The following is a 24,265-nucleotide window of genomic DNA, read 5'->3' on the forward strand; positions in this document are numbered from 1 at the left end:
TGCCAGATGCTCCTGAGAGCTCAGGTGATAGGGAAGGAGAGTTGACTGGCTGCCTTAGAACTGCTTCATGTATCTGTGCTTGTGTTTTCTTCATAATAACTAAAGGGCTTGAATCTTGGTGATATTCCTCTGTGAAATAGGGTTAGTCAGTAATCCTGGTTGATAGGTGATGAGACTAAGGAGGGAAGAAGTCATCCTGCTCAGTTTGATGATAGTATGAGGAATGGAACCCTAGTTTTCTAGTTCATTGGTTTTCTAATTATAGTTTCTTTCAGTTCCATTGCTATTATGTTATTCTGATAATTCCTGTTTTTTGTTTGATTATTCGTTTGTTTTTGCTTACCAGGCTTAGTGTCACCTCTGAAGAGAACACCAGTAGTTTGACCTATCATGATTATTCTCTTCTAGAGCATAATTCCAGTTAGGTTTTTGTCCCCAGGAAGAACTTAACATTAAAAAACCCAGACCTCCCTATTCACTCATCTCAGTAAAGGAAGTCTCACTAATATTGACCTTTTATATCAGAGTAGAAATGAATGGAATTAACTGGGTTGGCAGGAGCATGATGGTCCTTTAACAGAGTTCCCATGGCTGCTTTTTCTCTGCTCTTGCTGTGAGTTTGATTCTTGGTTGTTAGAAAAGTACCATAGTTGCACCTGATCCAATCTAATCAGGAAAGAAATCCATTCTGTGAAAGGAAAAAAGGGTTAATTAAAGCAGTTGGAATGGTCTTGGTGCTGGCTTTTAATGTAATTTAGGGTGTTTCCTAGAACCATTTCTCAATCCTTTCATTGATTTGAATAACTTAATACAATTTAAATGAATCTGATTAGTAGTTGGAAACTTATTTAAGTGCTTTTCACTGTTAAAATTGAAAAGCTCACATTGACTATGGTTTGACATGACCCAGTAAATTACTTAAGGTAATAAATGATTTTTTATGTCTTGAATGAATGTGTGTATGTGTTTGTCAGTTAGGTGAGAAGGGAATGGAGAGACAGAGCTGTGATTTACAGCACACTGGGGTATTTTTACACTGGTCTGTCATCAACTCTGTTGGTTCAATTCTTAGCAATAACTGTTCACAGCCTGTACTCAATCACTCCATTTTATATTAAACACCTCCTACTTTATCATTTTTTCAAGAATCATGCATCTCTTTCTTACCTTTGACATTTGCTTTTATTTTCCTGGAGATTATTTTGTTGATTTACTTCTAGATCATCTGCCTCTGAAGAAGATGACAAGGAAGATAGTGCCTGGGAGCCCCAAAAGAAAGTTCCCAGAAGCCGTAAGCAGCCCCCTCCCAAGGAATCCAAACCAAAGAGGATGCCTCGGGTGAAGAAGAATACCCCACAGATCAGTGATGGCTCAGAAGTCGTTGTTAAGGAGGAGCTGGTAGGTGCTATAGCTGGATGGAGGGAACTCTGTGGTGTCTTCCTGATTGGTGATGTTACTTTCTTATTCTACAGAGTAGGACAAGGCATGTAAATGACAAAAACTGCCAGCAATGGCATCCCCTACCATGGGTCTTAATTTTTGGGTCTTTACTGTGTTTCTGTGTCTATTCCCTTTTCCCTCTCCTAGGAGTTGGACTGGGTGTGGTAGTGCTGTTAATGATGGTGGCATTAGCAAATAGTTGAGTGCTTACCATTAGCCAGGCAATGTGCTCAGCATTTTATTTAAATGATTTTACTTAATCTTTATAACAACCATTGAGGCAAGTGCTTTTATGCTGATTTTATAGATGAGAAAGCTGAAGAAAGAGATGTTAAGTGACTTGCTCATGGTGTACAGATAGTAAGTGATGGAACTGGGTTTCTAAGTTAGGAACATGATTTTTTCAGCGTTTTGGGAACAGATATATCTCTCTTGGGTGTTTTTACATCAGCTGTGTTCACAAGAGAGATAAATACAGCCAGAGTGCTGGTTTAATAATTAATAGTTTAAAATAATAATCTTAAAGATGTGAAATTCTTATGGCCAGCATTTTGCTCTCCTTGGAGGCTAATCTAAATAGGGAATTAAATAGTAATCAGAAATATACTTGATGAGCATGGACTCAGAATAGGATGATGAATAAATCCATTCATTTGCGTTTATTGAATGTCTGCTGTGGTTTAGGCACTGTGCTTGTCACAATGACAATTGAACGTTTTAATAGCTTGAAGCTGAGACAGTATGAAGTATCCACCTTAGAGCAGGGCTCTCATACTGTTGGGGTGAAAATACTCAAAATTTGTTTGTGAAGCTTTCCTCTCTTTCTTGTGTTATTTAAAAAAACGCTGATCATATTTGCTTTCTGCAGTTCTTTTTCTATTCCTCTGTGACTGACAACACCCTTTATGATTGACACTTTCTTTAGATATGTCAATTCATTTGATTAGGTTATCAACTCTTTTAGGCCTGGAAGTTATTTTATCTTTATATCTCTGCTCTGATCCATTCTATTTTGGGCAAAAAATTTAATACTCAGAGGGCTCTGTAATGTTCATTATTTTCAAGTTCAGTTGGTGATGGTGGTAAGTTGGCATTGGGATGGAGGTGCTCTTTATTGTAGTTCTAAATATTCTTAATAGTGACTCTGGAAAAAATACTTGATAGAAGAGAAGACAGAATTTTGACTGAAATTTGGTTTGGGAACTGTTCATGTTTGTGCCATCTGCATCACTTAGGTAATGGAAAACAGACCAGCTTAGGGGTAGGGTCTTTGTCTTATTTACACTATCCCCAGTGCCAAGATGGGTGCCAAGTCTCATTTCTTCACACTTGAGCTGTCACTTGGATTGGGGGGCAGTGGCGTTGCAGAGTGTAGTCTCTAGACACCTACACCTACACCTCTAGACACCTCTGTGGGCTGCTGTGAGGACTCTTGTTAAGGAAAAGTGCCTGACATTAGCCTGCTGTCATTCTGTGTTCTATCCTCTACTCTTCAGCAGAAATTGGTGGCATGTGTTGCCTGTTGAGTTGTATGAGCGAATGAGTGTTACTTTTCTCCCTGCTAAGTGGTTGACTTTGATAGCAAGTGTTAATCTTGGTTTTCTGGCATGTGCAGACCTATCTTTTACTCATTTTTAAAAATTAAACTGCTTATTTCTAAATAGACATGCAATGGCAAGAAATAATAGAAGAATTCCATGTACTCTTTATCCATTTTTTCCCGAATGGTAGGATCTTGCAAATCTATGGTAAGATATCACAACCAAGATACTGACATTGATAAAATTCCCTGATCTTATTTAGATTGCTCTAGTTTTACTTGTATTCATTCATGTGTATGTATATGTATGTACTTGGTTCTATGCGATTTTATCACACATGTAGGTTTGTGTATCTACCATGACAGAACAGTTCCATTACCACAAGGATGCCTGGTGTTGCCCTTTTATAGCCACACCCACCTCCCTGCATCATCCCTGACCCTTGCCAACCTCTAATCTGTTTAGGAATGTTATATAAATGTATTCATATAGTATATAACTTTGAGATTTTTTTTCCCCACTCAACATAATTTGCTTGAGATTCTTCCAAGTTATTGTGTGTATCAATAATTTGTTCACTTTTATTTGTGATTAATATTCCCTGGACATTGCTTTTTATCTTCTAATTCTCATATGTTCTCTTTGTGGTTTGATAGAATAGCTCTGTGGCTATTGCTGACACTGCTTTGGAAGACAGAAAAAATAAATTGGATACCGTACAGACTCTGAAAACAGCCAAGACAAAACGAAAATGTTCAGCTCAGCCACATGCAGCTCAAAGGACCAAAAAACTGAAAGTTGATGAAGAAACCAGCAAAGCCAGCAACTTAGAGGGTGAGAGTAATAGTTCAGAGACACCATCCACAAGCACTATGTGGGGAGGTACATGCAAGAAGGAAGAGAATGAAGATGACTTTACATTTGGTCAGTCCCCTTTAAAGAAAATGAAGACTGAAACATGTCCTCAGGGGCAGCCTGTCAAGTTTCCAGCAAATGCCAATAATATTAAAGAGGAGGTGGAAATGAATTGGGACATAGTACAGGTATGTGCAGCTTTTTTCTGTCACTTTTGTTTGAGTGCTTTCTTTTTGACTAGCATAGGGGTTGTACTGTCTAAGGGAAGGGCTGGGGGTTTTCACTTCTCTCTACAGTTTTGCCAATGATTTCTGGAGGCTTTCCCACTTGATACTTTCTTGGGGACACTGTTTTGTGTTGTAGCTAATCATCAGTTCTTCAGCTAAGATGTGTGGCTTCACTTGGCCTTTGCCATGGTGTTTTAGTGAACATACACTATATAGACAGGCTGTACCAACTGGTCGGGCCCCCACAGGTTCTTTGTTAAGTTTTTGCTTTGAACTTGGGCTGTATTTTCCTATAAAAGCAGTGTAGGTGATTAGGTCACTGGCTGTTCATACATCTAGTTAACCCTTAGTATGATGATGTAATGTACTACAAGACCTAGCAATTTTTGAAAGGAAATTCTATAAGAATTCCAACTTGAGATGCCAGAATTATATGTCTTACTACAGGGGAAATCAGATTTCTCCCAGTTTTTTTGGTTGGCTTTGGGGACAGTATTGGAGACCTGAAGAGTGGCTCATGAGCTTTTGTCTGTCCGAGCACACTCTGGGACCATTTTTGACTTAATTGTGGTAGTGCCTCTCAGAGTAGATGGGGGTGACTTCCCTGTCTGTTATCTGTCCCATGTGGTTCTGATGTGTACTCTTTCCCTTGCTGTGATTGTGGCTGTAGAGCCAAGGGCCTCTGCTGGATCCTGATTCCACTTCTCAATCTGGGACTGCCTGTGTGTCACCTTTGTTCTTCAGAGGAATGTCTTTGTACCTATACTGCCTTTTCTATTACCTATTAGTAAAATGTCACTGGTAATTTTTAATCATGATTTTTCTTCTCTCTGGTGCACTAAGGAATAGAATGTTGCTTTACAGGTTTTCCTCTTACCCTTGTTCCTGAATGAATAGTCCAAGGTATCTTGGAAAAACAGAGTATAATTAGGCTCCTTTCTATGCCTTCTTTCTCTTTGTTCGTTTAGACCTAGAGGACAGCGCTTTTAAAGTGTGGTCCATGGACTTCCTGCATCACATTCACCCTGAAGCCTTTCTTAAAGTTCTTGGTTCCAGACCAGGCCTACAGAGGCAGGTGGACATGTACCACTTCCCTTCTCTTTTCTTTTTCTAACACTTTTTAAGCTTATTTCCATTGTTGACATAGATCCACCTCTGGTAGTTGACAGTGTGCAGGAGGAAGTTAAGAAGTTTTAGACTGTGAAGTCTCTGGTCTTTGAGACTTGGTAATAAGTTATTCATAGTAAAGAGCTACTTATTCTATGACTCTGCTTCCCACCCTGTGTTACAGGGAAAGAGATATAGAAAGTGGCCCTGCCTTAACTTTTTGTCTCTAGGTTACAAGTAGTAGAAACTTCTTTATAATGAGCCTAAGTAGAAAAGAGTTTTTCACCAAGGACATAGGGACCTTTCAAAGAACAAAAGGGACAGAATGTGGTCAAGTCTCCCAAAGGACTTGAACTAGAAATTGGGAAACTGTGAGGACTCAGAGAAGATGCTGTTAGTTTTCTCTCTATCTGGTGTCTTATAATCACCAATTTCTGCTGCTTCTCTGCTTGTGTTATTATTTTCTGAGCAGATAAGATTTCCTTGCTTCTTTACAGAGGATAGAAAATGACAGCTCCCTAGTTTATTTGCCATTAGTTTTATTAGTTACATAGACTAACCAGTTACTTCTGTATTCCAGTTCCAATTTTTTTTTTTTTTTTTGAGACGGAGTCTCGCTCTGTTGCCCAGGCTGGAGTGCAGTGGCCGGATCTCAGCTCACTGCAAGCTCCGCCTCCCAGGTTTACGCCATTCTCCTGTCTCAGCCTCCCGAGTAGCTGGGACTACAGGCGCCTGCCACCTCGCCCGGCTAGTTTTTTGTATTTTTTTTAGTAGAGACGAGGTTTCACCGTGTTAACCAGGATGGTCTCGATCTTCTGACCTCGTGATCTGCCCGTCTCGGCCTCCCAAAGTGCTGGGATTACAGGCTTGAGCCACCGCGCCCGGCCTTTTTTTTTTTTTTTTTTTTGGTGAGACGGAGTCTCACTCTGTCGCCCAGGCTGGAGTACAGTGGCACAATCTTGGCTAACTGCAACCTCCGCCTCCCGGGTTCAAGCGATTCTCCTGCTTCAGCCTCCTGAGTAGCTGGAACCACAGGCATGTGCCACCATGCCTGGCTAATTTTTTGTATTTTTAGTAGAGACGGGGTTTTACCATGTTAGCCAGAATGGTCTCCATCTTCTGACCTTGTGATCTGCCCACCTCGTTCTCCCAACGTGTGGGGATTACAGGCAAGAGCCACCACGCCTGGCCTCCAGTTCCAAATTTTAAGAAGAAAGTCTGATTGGCAGAATTTGGGCCAGGTATCTACCTCTGGTCCAGTGCCTGGGGTGCTGAGGCCTCATCGTATTTTAGAAATACGGCTGCCAGAGCTCCATCTCTGTGTGTGTGTGTGTGTGTGTGTGTGTGTGTGTGTGTGTTGGGTGGGCGGGGGTGTTCTCTGAGAAAAGGCGGGCATTTCTGGGCCACCTGGAGATGTCTGCTTCAGGGTTCAGCTTTATAATGTAAATTTATAAATGTAGGTGATGATTAGCCACTGTTGGCAAAGATTTACATAGGTTTCTTTTACCATAATACCTTAAGGTGTTGATTTACAGATCTTTAATTGACAAGGGATAATAAACTTACCATTTATTTGTAGATGACTTGTTATGAGCTTGGCTCTGTACTAGGCACTTTATATTAATTTAATACATTATCATGATGGATTAGTAGATACAATGGGTTATCAAAAAATCCTTTACAGGTAGGAGTAGAATAGAAAACAGTTTCGTTTGTTCAGAGAAACCATCTTAAAGTTAATAATTACTGAGAAATTACTGAGAATTGACTCAAGGTATTTGTAGAATTTAGTTTCTAGTTTGCATCACTTCTCTAATAGGTATAACTAAAGTTGATTTCAGAGCTTTGAGAGAAGAAAATTTGTTCTGCAATTCGTTAACCTAGACTTTTAATGTTTTGTTAGGGATGAATACCTGGGTTCCCTAATGAGTTTTGTAATGTCACTAAAATAGCAGCTAAACAGAGCCTTTTGGAAAATACGTTCCAAGAGAAAGGCAAGATTACTTGCTGAGTAGAGTGAGGAGGGACAAGTGTATGATAAGCGATAGGTGCCCAGCTGCCAGAAGGTGAGTGACAAAGGAAAAGCAAAGAAACAAAAGTTTTATTTGTAAGCCAGTAGCAGTAATGTCCTTTGTTGTGTTGTGGGAATAGTGACTTGGAAGCAAGTTGTCTCATTTAAAGGCACAAGAACTATTTTATGGCCTTTTGCCCTCTTAGAAAATATTTTGAAAATTATAGTCATACTAGATTTTCCTTTTAATTCCAAGCAATTTTTTTTTCCTCTTCTTCCTTTTTTGAAGCGAATTTTGACAGCTGAAAGCCTATTCTCTGAGAATCTGGGCACTCCTTGCCTGTGATCTGGGAAGTGGTTTTTGGGATGCTGCCACCTTTGCTGAGCAAGCCAATGGCAACTATTAAGCTCAGCATTTTCCTGGTAGGTTTAGGGAAATTGCCTGGGAAACTATTACGTGTGAAGTTACATGTTTGGGTTCTTTTTATTTAACCATTTGCAATTATCTTTCCTTAATTTTAACTTGAATTTTACAGACAATTCTTGTGATATATGTGGATTTCCTTTCCTATACTTTTAAAATTTCTCCGTAAACAGGAGAAACTTTGTGGGAGAGAAAGTAATTTTGTCTTAAAACTGTATTCCTGCTTGTAAACATGGTTGAGAACAGGGGTAGATGTTGGAAAAAGAGGGAACTGACAAGAATGAGAGTCAAGTAATACCAAGCCAGAAAATCAGAAAAAGTCTTGAACATTTGGGTATGGACCAGACTCAATGAAATACCTGTAATATGCATATTATCTGCCACAAAATGTATGTCCAAATTCTTTGGGGAAATCCTGAATAGTGTCTAGTTAGCAAGGAATGGTTAATGAAACTTAATTATATAGAAATTATTACGTATTACTAGTTGAACATGTGGAAATGTCACTTATATTTCCTTCATTTTGTGTACTATTCCCCATGGCCTTGGCCACAATAAAACTTGGTCCTCTGTTTTTTCCTTTCGAGGTGTATTTCTCAACTCTGAAAACTACAGACTTTTTTCAGGAACATCACTGTCTTGTTTGGAGAGGCAGAACTATATATAGTCAACACTTGATTTAGTTTTAGGCTTGTCAAAAGGACAAAATTACAAGTTTAGTTTAAAGATCTCAATTGGGTGTGTGATTCTAGAATCAAGCAACACCTCGTTTCATAAAATAGGATAAGTGTTCTAATGAATTGAGCAGGGGACTTGGTTTTATACATAGGACTAATGAAAGCAGAAACAACAGAAAGTGGATTACTTTCCTTGTAAGGTGGAGAGAGGGAGACAGAAAAATAGAAAAATAACAGCTGAAATGAAGTTACTTCAGTCTTTTTGTATAAGGATTAAAGTAGAGGGAACTTTATTATCATGCTCATTGAAGATTGAAATTGGCCTGTATGGGAACTTGGCTGTTATTCTTTAGATTTCTTGGAAAGTCAGATAACAACTTTGTTTTGGTTTGGTGACTAAAACTTTAGCCAGTGTGAGTCCATTTTGATTTTTAGTCTATGAACCATAGGATTTATTGGGGCCTACTGCAAGAGCTTCATCCAAAACAATGGCCTCCTATAATGTTTTAACAGACATTAGACATGAATGTATTTTGTTTCTTATTTCCTGATCAGGGGTTGGGGATCACCAGGTCTTTTGACAGAAGCAACCTACTCCTTTTCAGCCCTTTGTCCCAAACTGCAAATGTGTGATTGCGACCAGAAACAAGTTTTTGTTAAATGTATTTTGCAAATATGTTATGGATACCATGAACTGTAAGAATTGGAAGAAGTGACTAGCTACAGACAATTTTTGGGAAAATTAAACTGCTCCAAAGGTGGTGGTTGTCCAGTTTCTTTCGGGAGTGGTGAGTGTAGGGGAGTTGAGCAGCCATGTGTAATATCTTAGTAAAGTTTGCTAAACAGGGAGAAAAGGCAAACAAAACCTTTTTTATTAGCTTTTTTCCCTTTGTTGCAAGAGATTATGTGGGATTATGTGGGTGAAGAAAGCCATGGGATGACAAAATTGGGGAAAGAAGTGAGACAAAAAAGTGGTCAGCATTTCTCAGTTGTGTATCTCAGTGCAATTCTGTATATAAATGCGGAACCACTTATTAGGTTTAACCTCTTTGTCCAGGAGAAATTAAATAAGAGAAATTATGTTGGTACTTTTGGTTAATATAATTTAGTTGCTAGTATTTATTATGGGCTTTAAAAAAAAACCAACTTCTTTTTGAAGTATAACATACAGAAAATTGTACATAAATGTACAGCTCAGGGATGTTCAGAAGTGTAACCGTGCAACAGGCTTCCAGAACATTACCAACATCTTAAAATCCTCCTTTATACCCTTTTCCAATTCCTCCTTCCCTCTCATACAACCACTCTTCTGATTTCTGACAGCTTAGATTAGTTTTTCCTTTTGCAATCTGTAAGGAAACTTGTGTGTGTAATAGAATAAGTGATACAGTGAAATAACTAGGCAAGGGTAAGGAGAACAGCAGAAATCAACAGCTTTTCAGAGGGGAGGTGGCCAGTTGTTGGTTTGGGAGTGATTTAGAATAGAAAGTTCTCTCAATTCCACTCATTAGAGAGTCATTTAACTTAGATGTTCTTTTAAAATGCAGATGCTGCCTGGATGATTAAGGCTGTAGTTTATTTGCTTAATACCAAGATGTTTTCTTTTTAACTGAGGAAATAGGAATTTCCTTTTGGAGGAGTAAATCTCAGGACACTTTGGGAAAAAGCATTTTCTTGGAGGTTTTAGAGAGAGAGCAGTAAGCCATCAGATCTCATGAGACTCATTGTTCCAAGAACAGCATAGACGAAACCGTCCCCCATAATTCAGTTATCTCCACCTGGTCGTGTCATTGACGCATGCGGATTATGCCTGAGGAATCATCTTGCTTGGCATATAAATTGAATTTTTGAAGAGGTTTTATAGTTTGTGCGATTTTGGGCAGTTTATCTTTTTGGCCCTCAGTTTTTGCATTTGTAAAATGGGAACAATAAAGTACCTTTCTCATATAGTTTAAATGAGTTTATATTGACTGTGTAAAAGTGTTTGGAACATAATAGACTCTATAGAGGAATTAGCTTAAGACAACAGTCAAAATAAGTCCCTCTCTGTCTTAGAGGTAAAAAAAATTCTTGAGAATGCCTTTTTTCCCCCCTTACTCTCATTCCTATCTGCCAGTTAATTTTTAAAAAATATTAAAGTAGTAAATGTGAATCGCTTATAGGTGAAAACTGTAGTAGTTCTTTGCCCTACCCCTTCCCAACTCTAAGACTTGCTTTCTATTTTTAGCTCTTTTAGTTGTTTCTTTGTTGTTTGCCTAATTTTTCTAAAACACACATTATTAAACCCCCACCCCAGAGTTTCTGATTGAGTGGCTTTTGGCTGGGACCCAAGAATTTGCATTTTTAGCAAGTTCTCAGATGATGCTTATGCTGCTGGTTTGGGGACCACACATTGTAAACCACTGCTGTAGTTCATAGATCTCATCAACTCTTGAAAAGGGAGTTGACTCAATAGCTGAAACCAAACCACGAGTGGAATCGTTGTTGAATGGCTTTGTTACCAGTGGAAGGTATCCCAGTTACTGATGTCAAATCTGTAAGGGTCTGCAGCAACCTAAGTTTTTGCCTCCTCCGAAGAAAGAATTTGACAGAGGGGCATAAGGCAAGAGAGACCAAGGCAAACTTCAGAGTAGGAGTGGAAGTTTGTTTAAAAGGCTTTAGAACAGGAAAGAAAGGCAAGGAAAGTATGCTTGGAAGAGACCCAGGCAGGCACTGAGGTCAAGTGTGGTGTTTAACTTTGATCCTAGGTCTCTATAGGCTGGCCCCTTTCCCGTGATTCTTCCCTTAGAGTGGGCTGCCTGCATGTGCAGTGCCTTCCTTACGCTTGGGAGGTGAGCACGTGCTGTGTTTAGGAAGTTGTACATAGACCATCTGAGGCTTTATTTGCTTCTCTGGTGGTGTGTCCCTGTGTATTAGTCTGTTTTCATGCTGCTGACGAAGACATACGCAAGACTGGGAAGAAAAAGTGGTTTAATGGACTTACAGTTCCACATGGCTGGGGAGGCCTCAGAATCATGGTGGGAGGCAAAAGGCACTTCTTACATGGCAACAGCAGAAGAAAAGGAAGAAGCAAAAGTGGAAACACCTGATAAACCCATCAGATCTGGTGAGACTTATTCACTATCACAAGAATAGCACAGGAGAGACTGGCCCCCATGATTCAATTACCTCCCCCTGGGTCCCTTCCACAACATGTGGGAATTCTGGGAGATACGAATAAAGTTGAGATTTGGGTGGGGACACAGCCAACCCATATCACAGCCAGCCCATATCACACCCATATCCATCATTTTGTTTCTCAATGTGCATGCCCAGGAAGTTACTTCTCCCTAGTGTCTGCGTTCAGTTAACACTTCAGTGTAATAGGTATGGACCATCAGGAAATGGCCTCTTCCTGGGGCTGGCTGCCAATTTATCACTTTTAGAGAGGCAATGTGATGATTGCCGAACCATCACCCCAAAATTCCTAGTTGGGGAGGGGGGCTCTTCTGCCATGCTCATGTCTGTCTAACTACCTGTAACAGCTTCATATTGAGTACAGGATATCAATTTCAAACTCTGTAGAATTCACCATGTAGCCTCATCTACCTTTGCATTTCTCACCTGATCTTCACACCCCTTGTACATGTAACTGTCCAGTGGGTTCACTTTACCCACTGCCTATACAGAGCCTATTTATCAAGACAAGGGAGTTGCAATAGAGAAAGAGTAATTCACACAGACCCAGCTGCATGGAAGACCGGAGTTTTAGTATTACTCAAATCAGTCTCCCTGAAAACTGGGGAATTGGAGTTTTTAAAGAAAACTTGGTGGGTAGGGGGCCATTGAGTCAGGAGTGCTGATTGGTCAGGTCAGAGATGAAATCATAGGGAGTCAAAGCTGTCTTCTTCTGCTGAGTCAGTTCCTGGGTGGGGGCCACAAGACCAGATGAACTAGGTTATCAATCTGGGTGTTGCCGACTGATCCATCTAGTGCAGGGGCTGCAAAATATCTCAAACACTGATACTGGGTTTTACAATAGGAATGTTATCCCCAGGAGCAATTTGGGGATTTTTAAAATCCTGAAGCCTTCAGCTGCATGACTCCTGAATTTGTATATTTTCACACAGCTATGAAGACATACCTGAGACTGGGTAATTTATAAAGGAAAGAGGGTTTTTTTTTGAGAGTTTCACTCCTGTTGTCCAGGCTGGAGTGCAGTGGCGCGATCTCGGTTCACTGCAACCTCTGCCTCCCTGGTTCAAGTGATTCTCCTGTCTCAGCCTCCCGAGTAGCTGGGATTACAGGCATATGCCATCATGCCCAGCTAATTTTTATATTTTTAGTAGAGATGGGGTTTCATCATATTGGTCAGGCCGGTCTCGAACTCCTGACCTCATGTGATCTGCCCGCCTTGACCTCCCAAAGTGTTGGGATTACAGGCGTGAGCCACCGCACCTGGCCAGGGAAGAGGTTTAATTGACTTACAGTTCAGCATGGCTGGGGAGACCTCAGGAGACTTATAATCGTGGCGGAAGGGGAAGCAAACATCCTTCTTCATGTGGTGGCAGGGAAAAGAAGTGCAAGTAGAGGAAGTGCCAGACACTTAGAAAGCCATTGTATCTTGTAAGTCTCACTCATTATCACGAGAACAGCATGGGGGAAACCACCCCTATGGTTCAATTACCTCCACCTGGTTCTGCCCTTGACACATGGGGATTATGGGGATTACAATTCAAGGTGAGATTTGGGTGGGGACACAGATCCAAACCATATCAACTCCTGAACCATAATTTCTACTCTTGTGGCTAATTTGTTAGTCCTGCAAAGGTACTCTAGTCCCTAGGCAGGAAGGGGGTTTGTTTTGCAAAAATGCTTTTATTGTCTTTGTTTCAAAGCTAAACTATAAACTAAGTTCCTCCCAAAGTTAGTTCAGCCTACACCTAGGAATGGACAAGAACAGCTTGGAGGTTAGGAACAAGATGGAGTTGGTTAGGTCGGATCTCTTTCACTGTAATAATTTTCTCAGTTTTGATTTTTGCAAAGGCAGTTTTATACATTTCAGCATTACTGAACTTTTAGCAATTTAAAAAATGTGCAGTGGTTTCTCATCAGAGGCTTTTGGTGTTATTCTCTGTTCCTGGAATTCCTGCCTCCCCATTTAGCTGCCTGGAAATACCTTCATTCTCTTGTTGCTTTTCCATTGCTGCAGAGTTCGATGTTTCCACCTTTCCTGTGGTCTTAAAACAATGTATAAACACTTCTGTCAGAGTATGAACCATACAGTATGTCAACTATTTACATGTCTGTCTGCTTTTGTTAGCTTGTTAGCTCCTTGAGAAGAGGGACTTGATTTTTTTACATCTTGATTATCATTGGCTTAGTATGGTTATTGGCATATAATATGAGCTAAAATAAATGTTCAACTGAATCAATATAGAAAACATTCGGTGATTTGGAGTCCCCAAAATGAAGACTGCTTGTGTGTGGTTTTGTTAGCCTTAATTTCAAGGATCGAATTTGCATAAGCAGCACTGTACACTCCCATAACATACATGATGCCATATGGATTTGTTAGGACCTATTACCATCCAGGGTCTGGAGTCTTAGCTGTCTTAGGTTTGTTTTATTCAACAATAGATGAGCTGATGGGTAGTGGGAGCCCACGGATTGCTCTAACAATCACACAGTTCCAAAATGATGAGCATTCCTGTCGTTTCCACCTGTCATCTCTGTCTTTCAGAATCTTGCCTATCTTTCTTTTTTTTTTTTTTTTTTTTTTTTTTGAGACAGAGTCTCGCTCTGTCGCCCAGGCTGGAGTGCAGTGGCCGCATCTCAGCTCACTGCAAGCTCCGCCTCCCGGGTCTACGCCATTCTCCTGCCTCAGCCTCCCGAGTAGCTGGGACTACAGGCGCCCGCCACCTCACCCGGCTAGTTTTTTTTTTGTATTTTTTTAGTAGAGACGGGGTTTCACCGTATTAGCCAGGCTGGTCTCGATCTCCTGACCTTGTGATCCGCCCGTCTCGGCCTCCCAAAGTGCTGGGATTACAGGCTTGAGCCACCGCGCCCGGCCATTGCCTATCTTTCAAGGGTCAACCAAAATGCTATTCCTGCAGCAGGCCTCCCTTGATTACCTCAGGGAGATCTTTTCTCTTCTTTAAAAACATGGTACCACTTATTGCCTGGCACATGCTGTTTTATTTTTACTTATTTGCATTAATATTTTATCTTCCCTTCTAGATTGCTAACTTCTTCATGGGCAGCCTCATGAAGGCCTCTCAAGAGGGAAGTGGTTAGACCTTTACCTGTAGGTAGCTAAGAGTCGTTGGAGCTTAAGTTCAAACAAAAGAAAAAAAATAAGGGACTTGATTACATTTGTATTTTAGAAATATAATCTGTAGTAATGCAGATGGGATGGGTGGGAGGCATAGACAACAATAAAAACCTACTATGAGTTCAGATAAAAGATGCTATTAGTGGAAACAGAGCTTGATGGGGGAGGGAACAGACATTTTAGAAGTTCTGTTTGCCTCCTTAGTGACAGAGTAGAGGGATGTGATAGAGAATATACAGTGATGCTTAGGCCATTGATTAGAATGCTTTTGATTACAATAAGAGAAAACTATCTCAAACTAGTTTAAGCAATAAAGGAGATTTATTGATCTACGTAACAGGAAAATTTCGGTCAGTTCACTGAAACAATCTACTATTCTCTTAGCACTACCATCCTCATAACAATAAAATGGCTACAACTTTGAATTTCTACCTCTACAAACTATTTCTTCAGAGGAAGAAATTGTACCTGGGTCCAGAGTTCCAGCCCAAATCTTAAACTTCATGCTGATTGGGCTAATCTCTCTGGCCAGGGCAATGCAGCACTCAGGCTGTTAATTCTGAAAACAGCTGGTTACTTGAGCCACGTGCTGTGGAGCTGGAGTTAGGGTCAAGTGCTGTCAAGCCACATAGCTGCTATATAATGGAGAGAGGTGGCCACAATATTATGGGAGATTACCACAGTATCCCCTAAGGTTTCTGTGGTAGATGACATGATGTGGACTGGAATAGGAAACAGGAAAAGGTACAGGTTTGAGGGAGAAAATATAAATGAGTTGATTTTGTGAGGGTCAGGCAAGATAACAAGTAATGGGAGCATTTCTAAAGAGGGAGGAGCCTCATGAAGGCCTCTTAAGAGCAAAGTAACTGGGCTTGTTCTAGGAACTGAGAGAAGGCTATTGGGTTGGCATCTAATGATCTGGGGAAAGACTGGATAAGATGAGGGTGGAGAGAGGCTGATGTATTTTGGGTCATGGTAGGGAATTTGGATTCCAAATGCAATGGGAAATCAGTGACAGATCTACATCCAGTATACATTTTGAAAATAACATTCTTGTTGCTTTGTGTATACTGGAATAGATGAGACTTAGAATTGGATGCAGGGAGAACAGGTAAAAGCTGTTTCATTAGTTCAGGCTAGAACTAGACTGGGGTGTGGGGCAGAAGAAATGAAGAACAGTGATAGAGTAAGGAAATATTTTGCAGTTCAAGTTGACTGGTTCTTAAGATGGATTGGATTTAAGAGTTGAAGGAGTTAGAAGAGTTAGACTCTTAGTTTTCTGGGTTGAATTGCCATTTGAATAGCATAATATGGGTAAAACCAGAGGAGAAATAAGTTTGAGAAGAAGATAATTTTGGAAATGCAAGGTTTGAGATGCCCATTAGATTTCCAAGAGAATATGTCAAAATAGGTAGCTAAATGAGTCTGGAGCTCATGTGGAAGAGAGTCAGGGATAGAAATGTGAAATTGGCGTTCTTATCGAAATTAGCATCAATCCAGGATAATGGGTGATAAGATGTAGACCTTAGGATTTAAGATGCCCCATGAATGAGATATCCTCTATAGTCTCTGGAGTTTAGCCATTTATTTCATATGTAGTCTTGAAATTCAGTCTGTTATGTATCTGGACTTGATTTTGGTAATCAGTTGATTATGATAATTCTTTAATAAATTTTCCCTGTTTTTTACCACAGTTTCTGTCAGGTCTTGGGCATTCAGGGTTGAAATAATAATACAACGTACTCCTTTTGTTCTTTACTTTGAAAGAGTTGCTTAGGTTTTTGGAAGCTACTAACATTGGATTTTGTTCTTTCTCTTTTCCAGACTGACTTTTGTAAACTTTTCTGCTTAACTGTACATTTTGCTAAAACCCATAGACTTAAAAATAATTAAATATTTAAATAATTAATAAATCATCTTTTAATATTATTGTAAATAATTAGTATTTCAATATAATTAACATCAATTTTAATATGTTTTAAAATAATAATTTTAAGTATTTAATTATTTATAATATTTTAAAATAAATATTTAAAATGCCTATGATTTTAAATAAATAATATTTTAAAACAAATAATTAAAAAAATAATTAATTGCCTGATGTGGTGGTTCATGTCAGTAATCTCAACATTTTGGGAGGCTGAGATGGGAGGATTGCTTGAGCCCAGGTATTGGAGACCAGCTTGGGCAACATCATAAGACCTCATCTCTACTAAAAAAAAAAAAAAAATTAGCCAGGTGTAATGGCATGGCCTGTAGTCCCAGCTATTTGGAGGCTGAGGCTGGAGGATCACTTGAGCCTGCGAGTTCAAGGTTGCGTTGAATCACGATTGTGCCACTGCACTACAGCCTGGGTGAAAGAGTGAGACACTGTCACAAAAATATAAAAAAAAATTTAAAAAAGTAATTAATTAGTTTGAAGATGTTGTATTTTGTGCATGATACAAAATTCAAAAGATATAGAACAGTCTTCCAACTCTAACCCTCACCCAACCAATTACCTTTCTATTTCCAGATCTTGTGAATCATTTCATATTAGTTCATACAGAGCTGCCTCAGGTTCTTAAATGGTTGCATGGTGTTTAGTATGGGCATAACTTATTTTCCAGTTCTCCCATTGTAAACTTAGGTTTTTGCTTATTTTTACTCTGCTAGGAACAATTCTTCAAAAAAAATTATTATAAATAATATTATTTTCTAGAAGCATGTATATGTTGTGATAAATTCCCAGTAGTAGAATTGCTGCTGGGCCAAAGAGTTTATTTATGCATTGTAAATTTTCATAGATATTGCCTAATTGCTTACTAACAATGACTAAAAATGGCTTTCCTTTGTTCTCATGCTGACAAAGTGAGTTACCAACTCCTTGCTTTGCTACCAATATGAGAGATGAAAAGTGTATCATTGCATCATTAAAAAGTGCCCTCGTTGGCCGGGCGCGGTGGCTCAAGCCTGTAATCCCAGCACTTTCGGAGGCCGAGACGGGCGGATCACGAGGTCAGGAGATCGAGACCATCCTGGCTAACACAGTGAAACCCCGTCTCTACTAAAAAATACAAAAAACTAGCCGGGCGAGGTGGCAGGCGCCTGTAGTCCCAGGTACTTGGGAGGCTGAGGCAGGAGAATGGCGTAAACCCGGGAGGCGGAGCTTGCAGTGAGCCGAGATCCGGCCACTGCGCTCCAGCCTGGGCGACAGAGCAAGACTCTGTCTCAAAAAAAAAAAAAAAAAAAAAAAGTGCCCTCGTTGAACACTGGAATTTGAATGATACAGTGGTCTGGATTAGATTTTATTGAATTTGTGAAATGACTATTTTACCATTATGATTGTCAATGGATACATGTATTTTATATGGCTTTCTTTTTTAAAAAAAACTATAGCAAATAATTTCTAAGTCACTGGAGAACATTATTTGATACTATGTTTTAAATTATACATGATATAGATGTTTAATTTTCAGCATTTTAAATCACTAAGTATCTTTAATTTGCAGGTTTTATCTGAAAGAACTAATATTGAACCTTGGGTCTGTGCCAACACCATTCGTCTATTTAATGATGATAACACAATTCCCTTCATTATACGCTATCGAAAAGAGCTCATTAATAACCTTGATGCTGATTCCTTGAGAGAAGTTCAACAAACCCTAGAAGAGCTACGGTAAGAAACCTAAGAAAGAATGAGCCTAGTGTAAGGGAAAAAGGCCAATGAGGAACAGTAAGAAAGTGAATGATGGTGTATTTGACAATTTCAATATTTTGTTTCCTTGAATTATTGTAATCTGGATATAGTCCTCTTCTGACAGAGGAAGTCAGCTCTACTTTACTTATTTAGGGGGTGTATGGAGTCCCTCTGCTGGTGTGTTTATGCATAGCTTGAGCATGTATTAGCAAAAAGGTCGTTGGCAGTAAAAGTGTGTGCCTCAGAGTTTGGCTGTCATCTTCTTTCATAGAAAAGGTTGGGCATAATGGCAAAATTAGGACTGCCAGCAAGAAACTTGAAGTACATTTTATTCTAAATCTTTTAACCATTCACATAAAACTGTCCTTTTAATTTCATAAAGTTCCTAAGTGGAGAGTTCTTTGACAGTATAGAGTTTGGTAGGAAATATGTATATTTTCTTTTCCCATACTTTTTTTTTTTTTGACAGAGTCTCACTCTGTCGCCTGGGCTGAAGTGCAGTGGTGCAATCTCAGCTCACTACAATCTCTGCATCCCAGGCTCAGGTGACTCTCCTGCCTCAGCCTCCCAAGTAGCTGAGATTACAGGAATGTGCCACCACGCCCTGCTAATTTTGTATTTTTAGTAGAGACAGGGTTTTGCTGTGTTGGCCAGGCTGGTTTTGAACTCTTGGCCTTAAGTGATCCACCTGCCTTGGCCTCCCAAAGTGCTGGGATTATAGGCTTGAGCCACCATGCCCAGCCTTTTCCCCATACTTTTAATGGTTATGGTAATTTAACAATAATGGATTGTAAGTTTTATATGGTTACAGAATGGAAAGTACCTTTTTAAAAAAATTATGCCTCTGGACTCGCTGTTAATAACTCAGAAATATATGTACAGAGACTATAAGACTGACCATATTATTTGATAGCGTTTATTAAAACACTTCACTGCTTATGCATTTATTGCATGTCTCCTATGGGCACTGTGTTAATGCGTACATTCTTCAAGTGTACAAAAAAGATCTGATTAAAATTGGATTATCATTCTACTATGAAGCCATTTTAAAAGTATTAAGGGTAATTTTTATAACAAGCTTGACAGGCTTTCTGTTATTTTGGGGGAACTTGCATCTCACTAACTTTTCTACCTCTTTTGTTGACGTTCTCTTAGTGTCAGAAGAATTAAAATGCTAATATGTGGAAAGTTATACTTCATTGAGAGTCAGAATCAATTAGCCAATGTAAAAGTATAAATGACTAAATCAAATAGTCTCAGATGCAAATCTTCCAGAGCCAGGCTAGGATAATCAAGCATGGGGGATGAGAATTGGAGATTACAAATCCTGTCTAAGTGGGGCAACCCTTGCTCATCTCCAGTAGATGACTGTCATGGAGGGTTGTCTGCCCAGTTTGCTGGTTCTTCCTATTTCTGAAAAGAAGCTGGTAATTTGGGTTTTTACGTCAGAAATTTCTGGGCCAAACAAAACCACTCTCGACCACACCTAGAATGCCAGCAGTTTGCAAATTCTGAAGTAAGCTTTCTGTTTGGTTTAAGGCAAGGTAATTAAGAAAGTCTGAGGGTTTGGATCTGAAACAGGAGAAAGCGTCATAAACAAGCAAGAAAATCTTGCTTAAAAATTAAAGGGTAGTCTAACAATATTTGGTTGTATGGGAGACAAATAGGAGCTGTATATCAAGAATATTATTATTTTCTTTTTCTTTAAAAAACGCTTCTACTGCAAAAGAATTCCATTCTCTGGGTTTCTATGAACCCAGAATACATTGAATATTAGTAGAGGAATGAATATTCCTTGAAGTAAGTGGGGGCATTGACTGGAACTTAAGAGATCTTTTTCTATAATACAGAGATTTCTTTTTGGTAATGAGATATGATCTTTATTTTTTCTTAAGCTCAGCATTTTCTATAACTAGAGCATTGGTTTTCAATTTGTTAATTGCTACCCCTACATTGGAAGTAAAACCAATTTAATAAGTCATACCACTTAAAAAATGAAATAGTAAATAGAAAATACAAGAGTACATTTATGTGGTAAAGGCAAATATTGTTTCATGAAATGTTTCAATTATGCAGCATATATATGTGTGTATACTGGGTTGCAAGGTAAAACATTTTTAAATTCACTTTGAAAAGTGAATTACAGAGTATGATTCTGCATAGGAAGAAAAGTTTTCTGTATTTTTCTCTAAAGATAATTCTCTTCTTCCTTATATGCAGGCTAATAGGACAAAAGGAATTGGCTTTTTGTTAAAATGACCTGGTAGGCTTTAGCCCTTGAAAACAGTCTTGGGCTACCGTGATTATAGAAGACATACAGGTTGTAATCTAAGTACTGCATATTCTTTTCTGTAATTTACAGTCTTCTGCCTTTGGTTTTTTTTTTTTTTTTTAATTTACAAGTAGATTTAATTTTCTTTTCCACCAATCATTTTGAGTAAATCATATTATCATCTGTAACTTTTGCCCATCATTTTAGCAGTACCATTATTAGGCAGATTCTATAAATAGAAGGTAATACAATAGGATGAGAAGCATTAACTATAACAACAGGATTGTATATTCACAGTGAAAACCTGTTGTAAAGTGGGGGAACTACTGTGCCCACCCTTTTGTTGTTACTTGTTTAGTGATGCCTGTAAATTGATTCTTGGAATCAGCTTTTCTACATGGAATCCTGGTTCTTTTTAGTGGGGAATGGATTGGGAAACTAATTGTGAGTGCTGGGTGTGCCCATCCTGAGCAGTGATACTCCGGTTGCAATGAGCTTACCTAATACCTATACCTTGGTTTTCAAGTATCGTTCTCCTGATTCCAGGGCTGGGGCAGGGAAACTAGAAGATAAGCCTGAAATATCATATGCCAGAGAATAAGGAAGTGCTCACAGGATGACAGGGACATGTCAAAAGGACACAGAAGCTAGCTTGAAGGGGTTACTTCTGGTCAAATCTGGAACAATTTGAACATTAAGATAAATGATAGCAATGGATTGTAAGCACTAAGTAAAATAAGAAACCATTAAATCTATAGTGATGTAAATAAGTCAGTGAATAAATTCAAAGTTTAATGAGGAATGGGGTAATTATATAGTCTCAAAGTACCTCTCCACAAAATGCTTATAATTACAAGAGGAATAAAGAGTACCTGTATCGTGGAGAAACCCACAGATACAACCTTAATCAAATGATCAAGGTAATCAGTAATGGGACAAATCAAAATCATGTACCAGCTAATAACGTGTAATAAGAAGAACACAGTATGACTTCTATGATATTTCTGCCAAAGATGCTCCATCTGTATATAATTGTGAGGAAACATCAGAGAAACGCAAGCTGCAGGACATTCTACAAAATAACTGTCCAGTAGCATTCAAAACATCAAGGCCTTATCAAGGAGAAGAAAATCAAGGAGAGACTGAAATACTGTTTTAGCTTGAAGGAGACTGTAGATGCACGCCAACTACATGTAACCCATAATTCTTAACTGAATCCACTATAAAGGATATTATTGGTACAGTTGGTAAAACCTGAATGAGGTCTGCAGATTAGATGGTAGTAATATATCAGTGTTAATTACCTGATAATGATGGTTATTTTGTGGTTATGTAGGAGAAGATTTGTATTTGCAGGAAATCACACTAAAGTGTTGGAGTGCAGGGATGTTAACTTATCCTCAAACAGTTCTGAGAGAATAAAGTTCCTTTTACTTTACCTGCAACTTTTCTGTAAGTTTGAGGTAGCTTTGAAAAGAAAGTTTTGGCATACAGTTTTTGTAGATTACAAAAGTTTCTATTTTCAGGGCTGTTGCAAAGAAAGTTCATAGTACAATCCAGAAAATTAAGAAGGAGGGGAAGATGTCTGAGTGCTTGTTAAAAGCCATGCTGAATTGTAAAACTTTTGAAGAACTAGAACACGTGGTAAGGAACCCTTTTTATCTTTTAACATAATACCTGAATATATTGTAATTTGGGTCTTCTTATGATTAAAGAACACCAAGAAATAAAAAGCTAACGTCATTAGCCACCATTGCAACAAAATATTCTTTATTCAATAAATATTTATAAAGTGGTTTTTGTATGCTAGTCACTTGGGTTTACAAAGATGAATAAATACATAGTCTTTGTCTCAAGGAATTTCCAGTCAAGTAGGGAAGGACAGTAGATTATACAAATGTGAAGCTTATCAGAGAGGGCTGAACTAGAGATCCAGATGTGGATGTCTTCAGCCTGTAGTTGTTACATGAAACCATGAGAATGGAAGAACTCACTCAAGAAGGGTTTGTCAGCAGGTCAGGATTGACTACTGGAGGATACCACCTTTTGAAGTGTGGATGGAGGATGGGAGAGCATAAAGAGGTAGGAAAAAATAGAGAAGTATGAGGAGAATCAGGAGATGATGGTGCCCTGGAACAGCAGGGAAGAGAGTTTTAGATGGAGGTTATGATCAGTGGTTATGTGTAGCAGAGAAGTTTGGCAAAATAAGAACTGAAAAAAATACATGTATTTGGTAATTAGGAGATCATCATGGATTTTTGTGATACCGTTTCCAGCAAGGTGTGTGAGAAGAGAAGCCAGATGGTGGTGGGTGTTAGAGTGAGTGGATTAAGAAGTAGAAGAATTGGCTGGATGCAGTGGCTCGTGGCTCATGCCTGTAATCCCAGTACTTTGGGAGGCCGAGGTGGGCTGATCACGATGTCAGGAGTTCAAGACCAGCCTGGCCAAGATGGTGAAACCCCGTCGCTACTAAAAATACAAAAATTAGCTGGGCATGGTGGCGGGCGCCTGTAATCCCAGTTACTCAGGAGGCTGAGGCAGAGAATTGCTTGAACCTGGGAGTCGGAGGTTGCGGTGAGCTGAGATCACGCCACCACACTCCAGCCTGGGCTACAGGGCGCAAGACTCTGTCTCAAAAAAAAAAAAAAAAGAAGTAGAAGTATTGACCAGCTGGGCGTGGTGCCTCATGCCTGTAATCCTAACACTTTGGGAGGCCGAGGCGGGCAGATCACGAGGTCAAGAGATCGAGATCATCCTGGCCAACATGGTAAAACCCCATCTCTACTAAAAATGCAAAAAAAAAAAAAAAAAAAAAGATTAGCTGGACATAGTGATGCGCGCCTGTAGGCCCAGCTACTTGGGAGACTGAGGAGGAGAATTGCTTGAACCTAGGAGGCAGAGGTTGCAGTGAGCAGAGATCGTGCCCCAGCACTCCAGCCTGGTGACAGAGTGAGACTTCTTCTCAAAAAAAGAAGAAAAAAAAACAAAACAAAGAAGTAGAAGAATTGTGTGTAGCACACTTTTAAAGGAACTTGCTGGAGTTGAGGACTTTGCAGTCCAAGCAATGAGTTTTTAAGATGAGTGAAACCAAGCAACTAATTTAGCATATAGAAAAATATGAAGAATAAGAGAAGGCACATACCATCTTCTTACAGTAAGCGTTTTCAAATTAGTTTTAATTCATCTCTGAAGGAAGAAGAAAGGATTGAGGAAAGGGTTTCTTTAGCATTCTCAGTATGTCCTCTAATTTTGTATCCTAGTTTTAACTTTTGTTTTTTTAAAACTGAATCATATGTTTTCTGCCTTTATTTTCTAGTCTGCTCCATATAAAACTGGGAGCAAAGGGACTAAAGCCCAGAGAGCAAGACAGTTGGGCTTAGAAGGAGCAGCCAGGGCACTGCTTGAGAAACCAGGGGAGCTCAGTCTGCTATCATACATTAGGCCTGATGTTAAAGGTACTGGCTTTATTTACAGAGATCAACTTTGTTTCTTTTTTTTTTTTTTTTTTAAATTTAAAAACGTGTGTTAAAAAAATGTTCTGTTAAGTAATGATTATACGAAAGAATATTACAGCGTATGTAGAATAATTGAAATAAAACAAATCCTGACATACCTATTGAGTAGCCATTCAACTTTTCTCTGTTGATGAAGTGCCTATTCTAGTCTTGCCCGTTTTTCTATTGTATTGTTTTTCTTTTCAAATGATTATTTTAAAATAT

General features: G+C 39.1%; 1 protein-coding gene across 4 annotated transcripts in view; it reads left to right on the forward strand.

The window, feature by feature from the left end:
* SRBD1 (S1 RNA binding domain 1) overlaps positions 1-24,265 on the forward strand; it is a 221,317-nt gene that overhangs the window by 7,895 nt on the left and 189,157 nt on the right. For 3 of the 4 annotated variants that reach the window (XM_005575971.5, XM_045369393.3, XM_074011856.1), the window contains exons 3-7: positions 1,221-1,398; positions 3,638-4,024; positions 18,087-18,253; positions 22,073-22,190; positions 23,863-24,001. In XM_005575971.5, the coding sequence (XP_005576028.3) occupies positions 1,221-1,398; positions 3,638-4,024; positions 18,087-18,253; positions 22,073-22,190; positions 23,863-24,001 (989 nt within the window). The remainder of the gene's footprint in view (positions 1-1,220; positions 1,399-3,637; positions 4,025-18,086; positions 18,254-22,072; positions 22,191-23,862; positions 24,002-24,265) is intronic. The other variant, XM_074011855.1, reaches the window with a different exon arrangement.

Source organism: Macaca fascicularis, chromosome 13, assembly GCF_037993035.2.
Source record: "Macaca fascicularis isolate 582-1 chromosome 13, T2T-MFA8v1.1".
Lineage (NCBI taxonomy): Eukaryota > Metazoa > Chordata > Mammalia > Primates > Cercopithecidae > Macaca > Macaca fascicularis.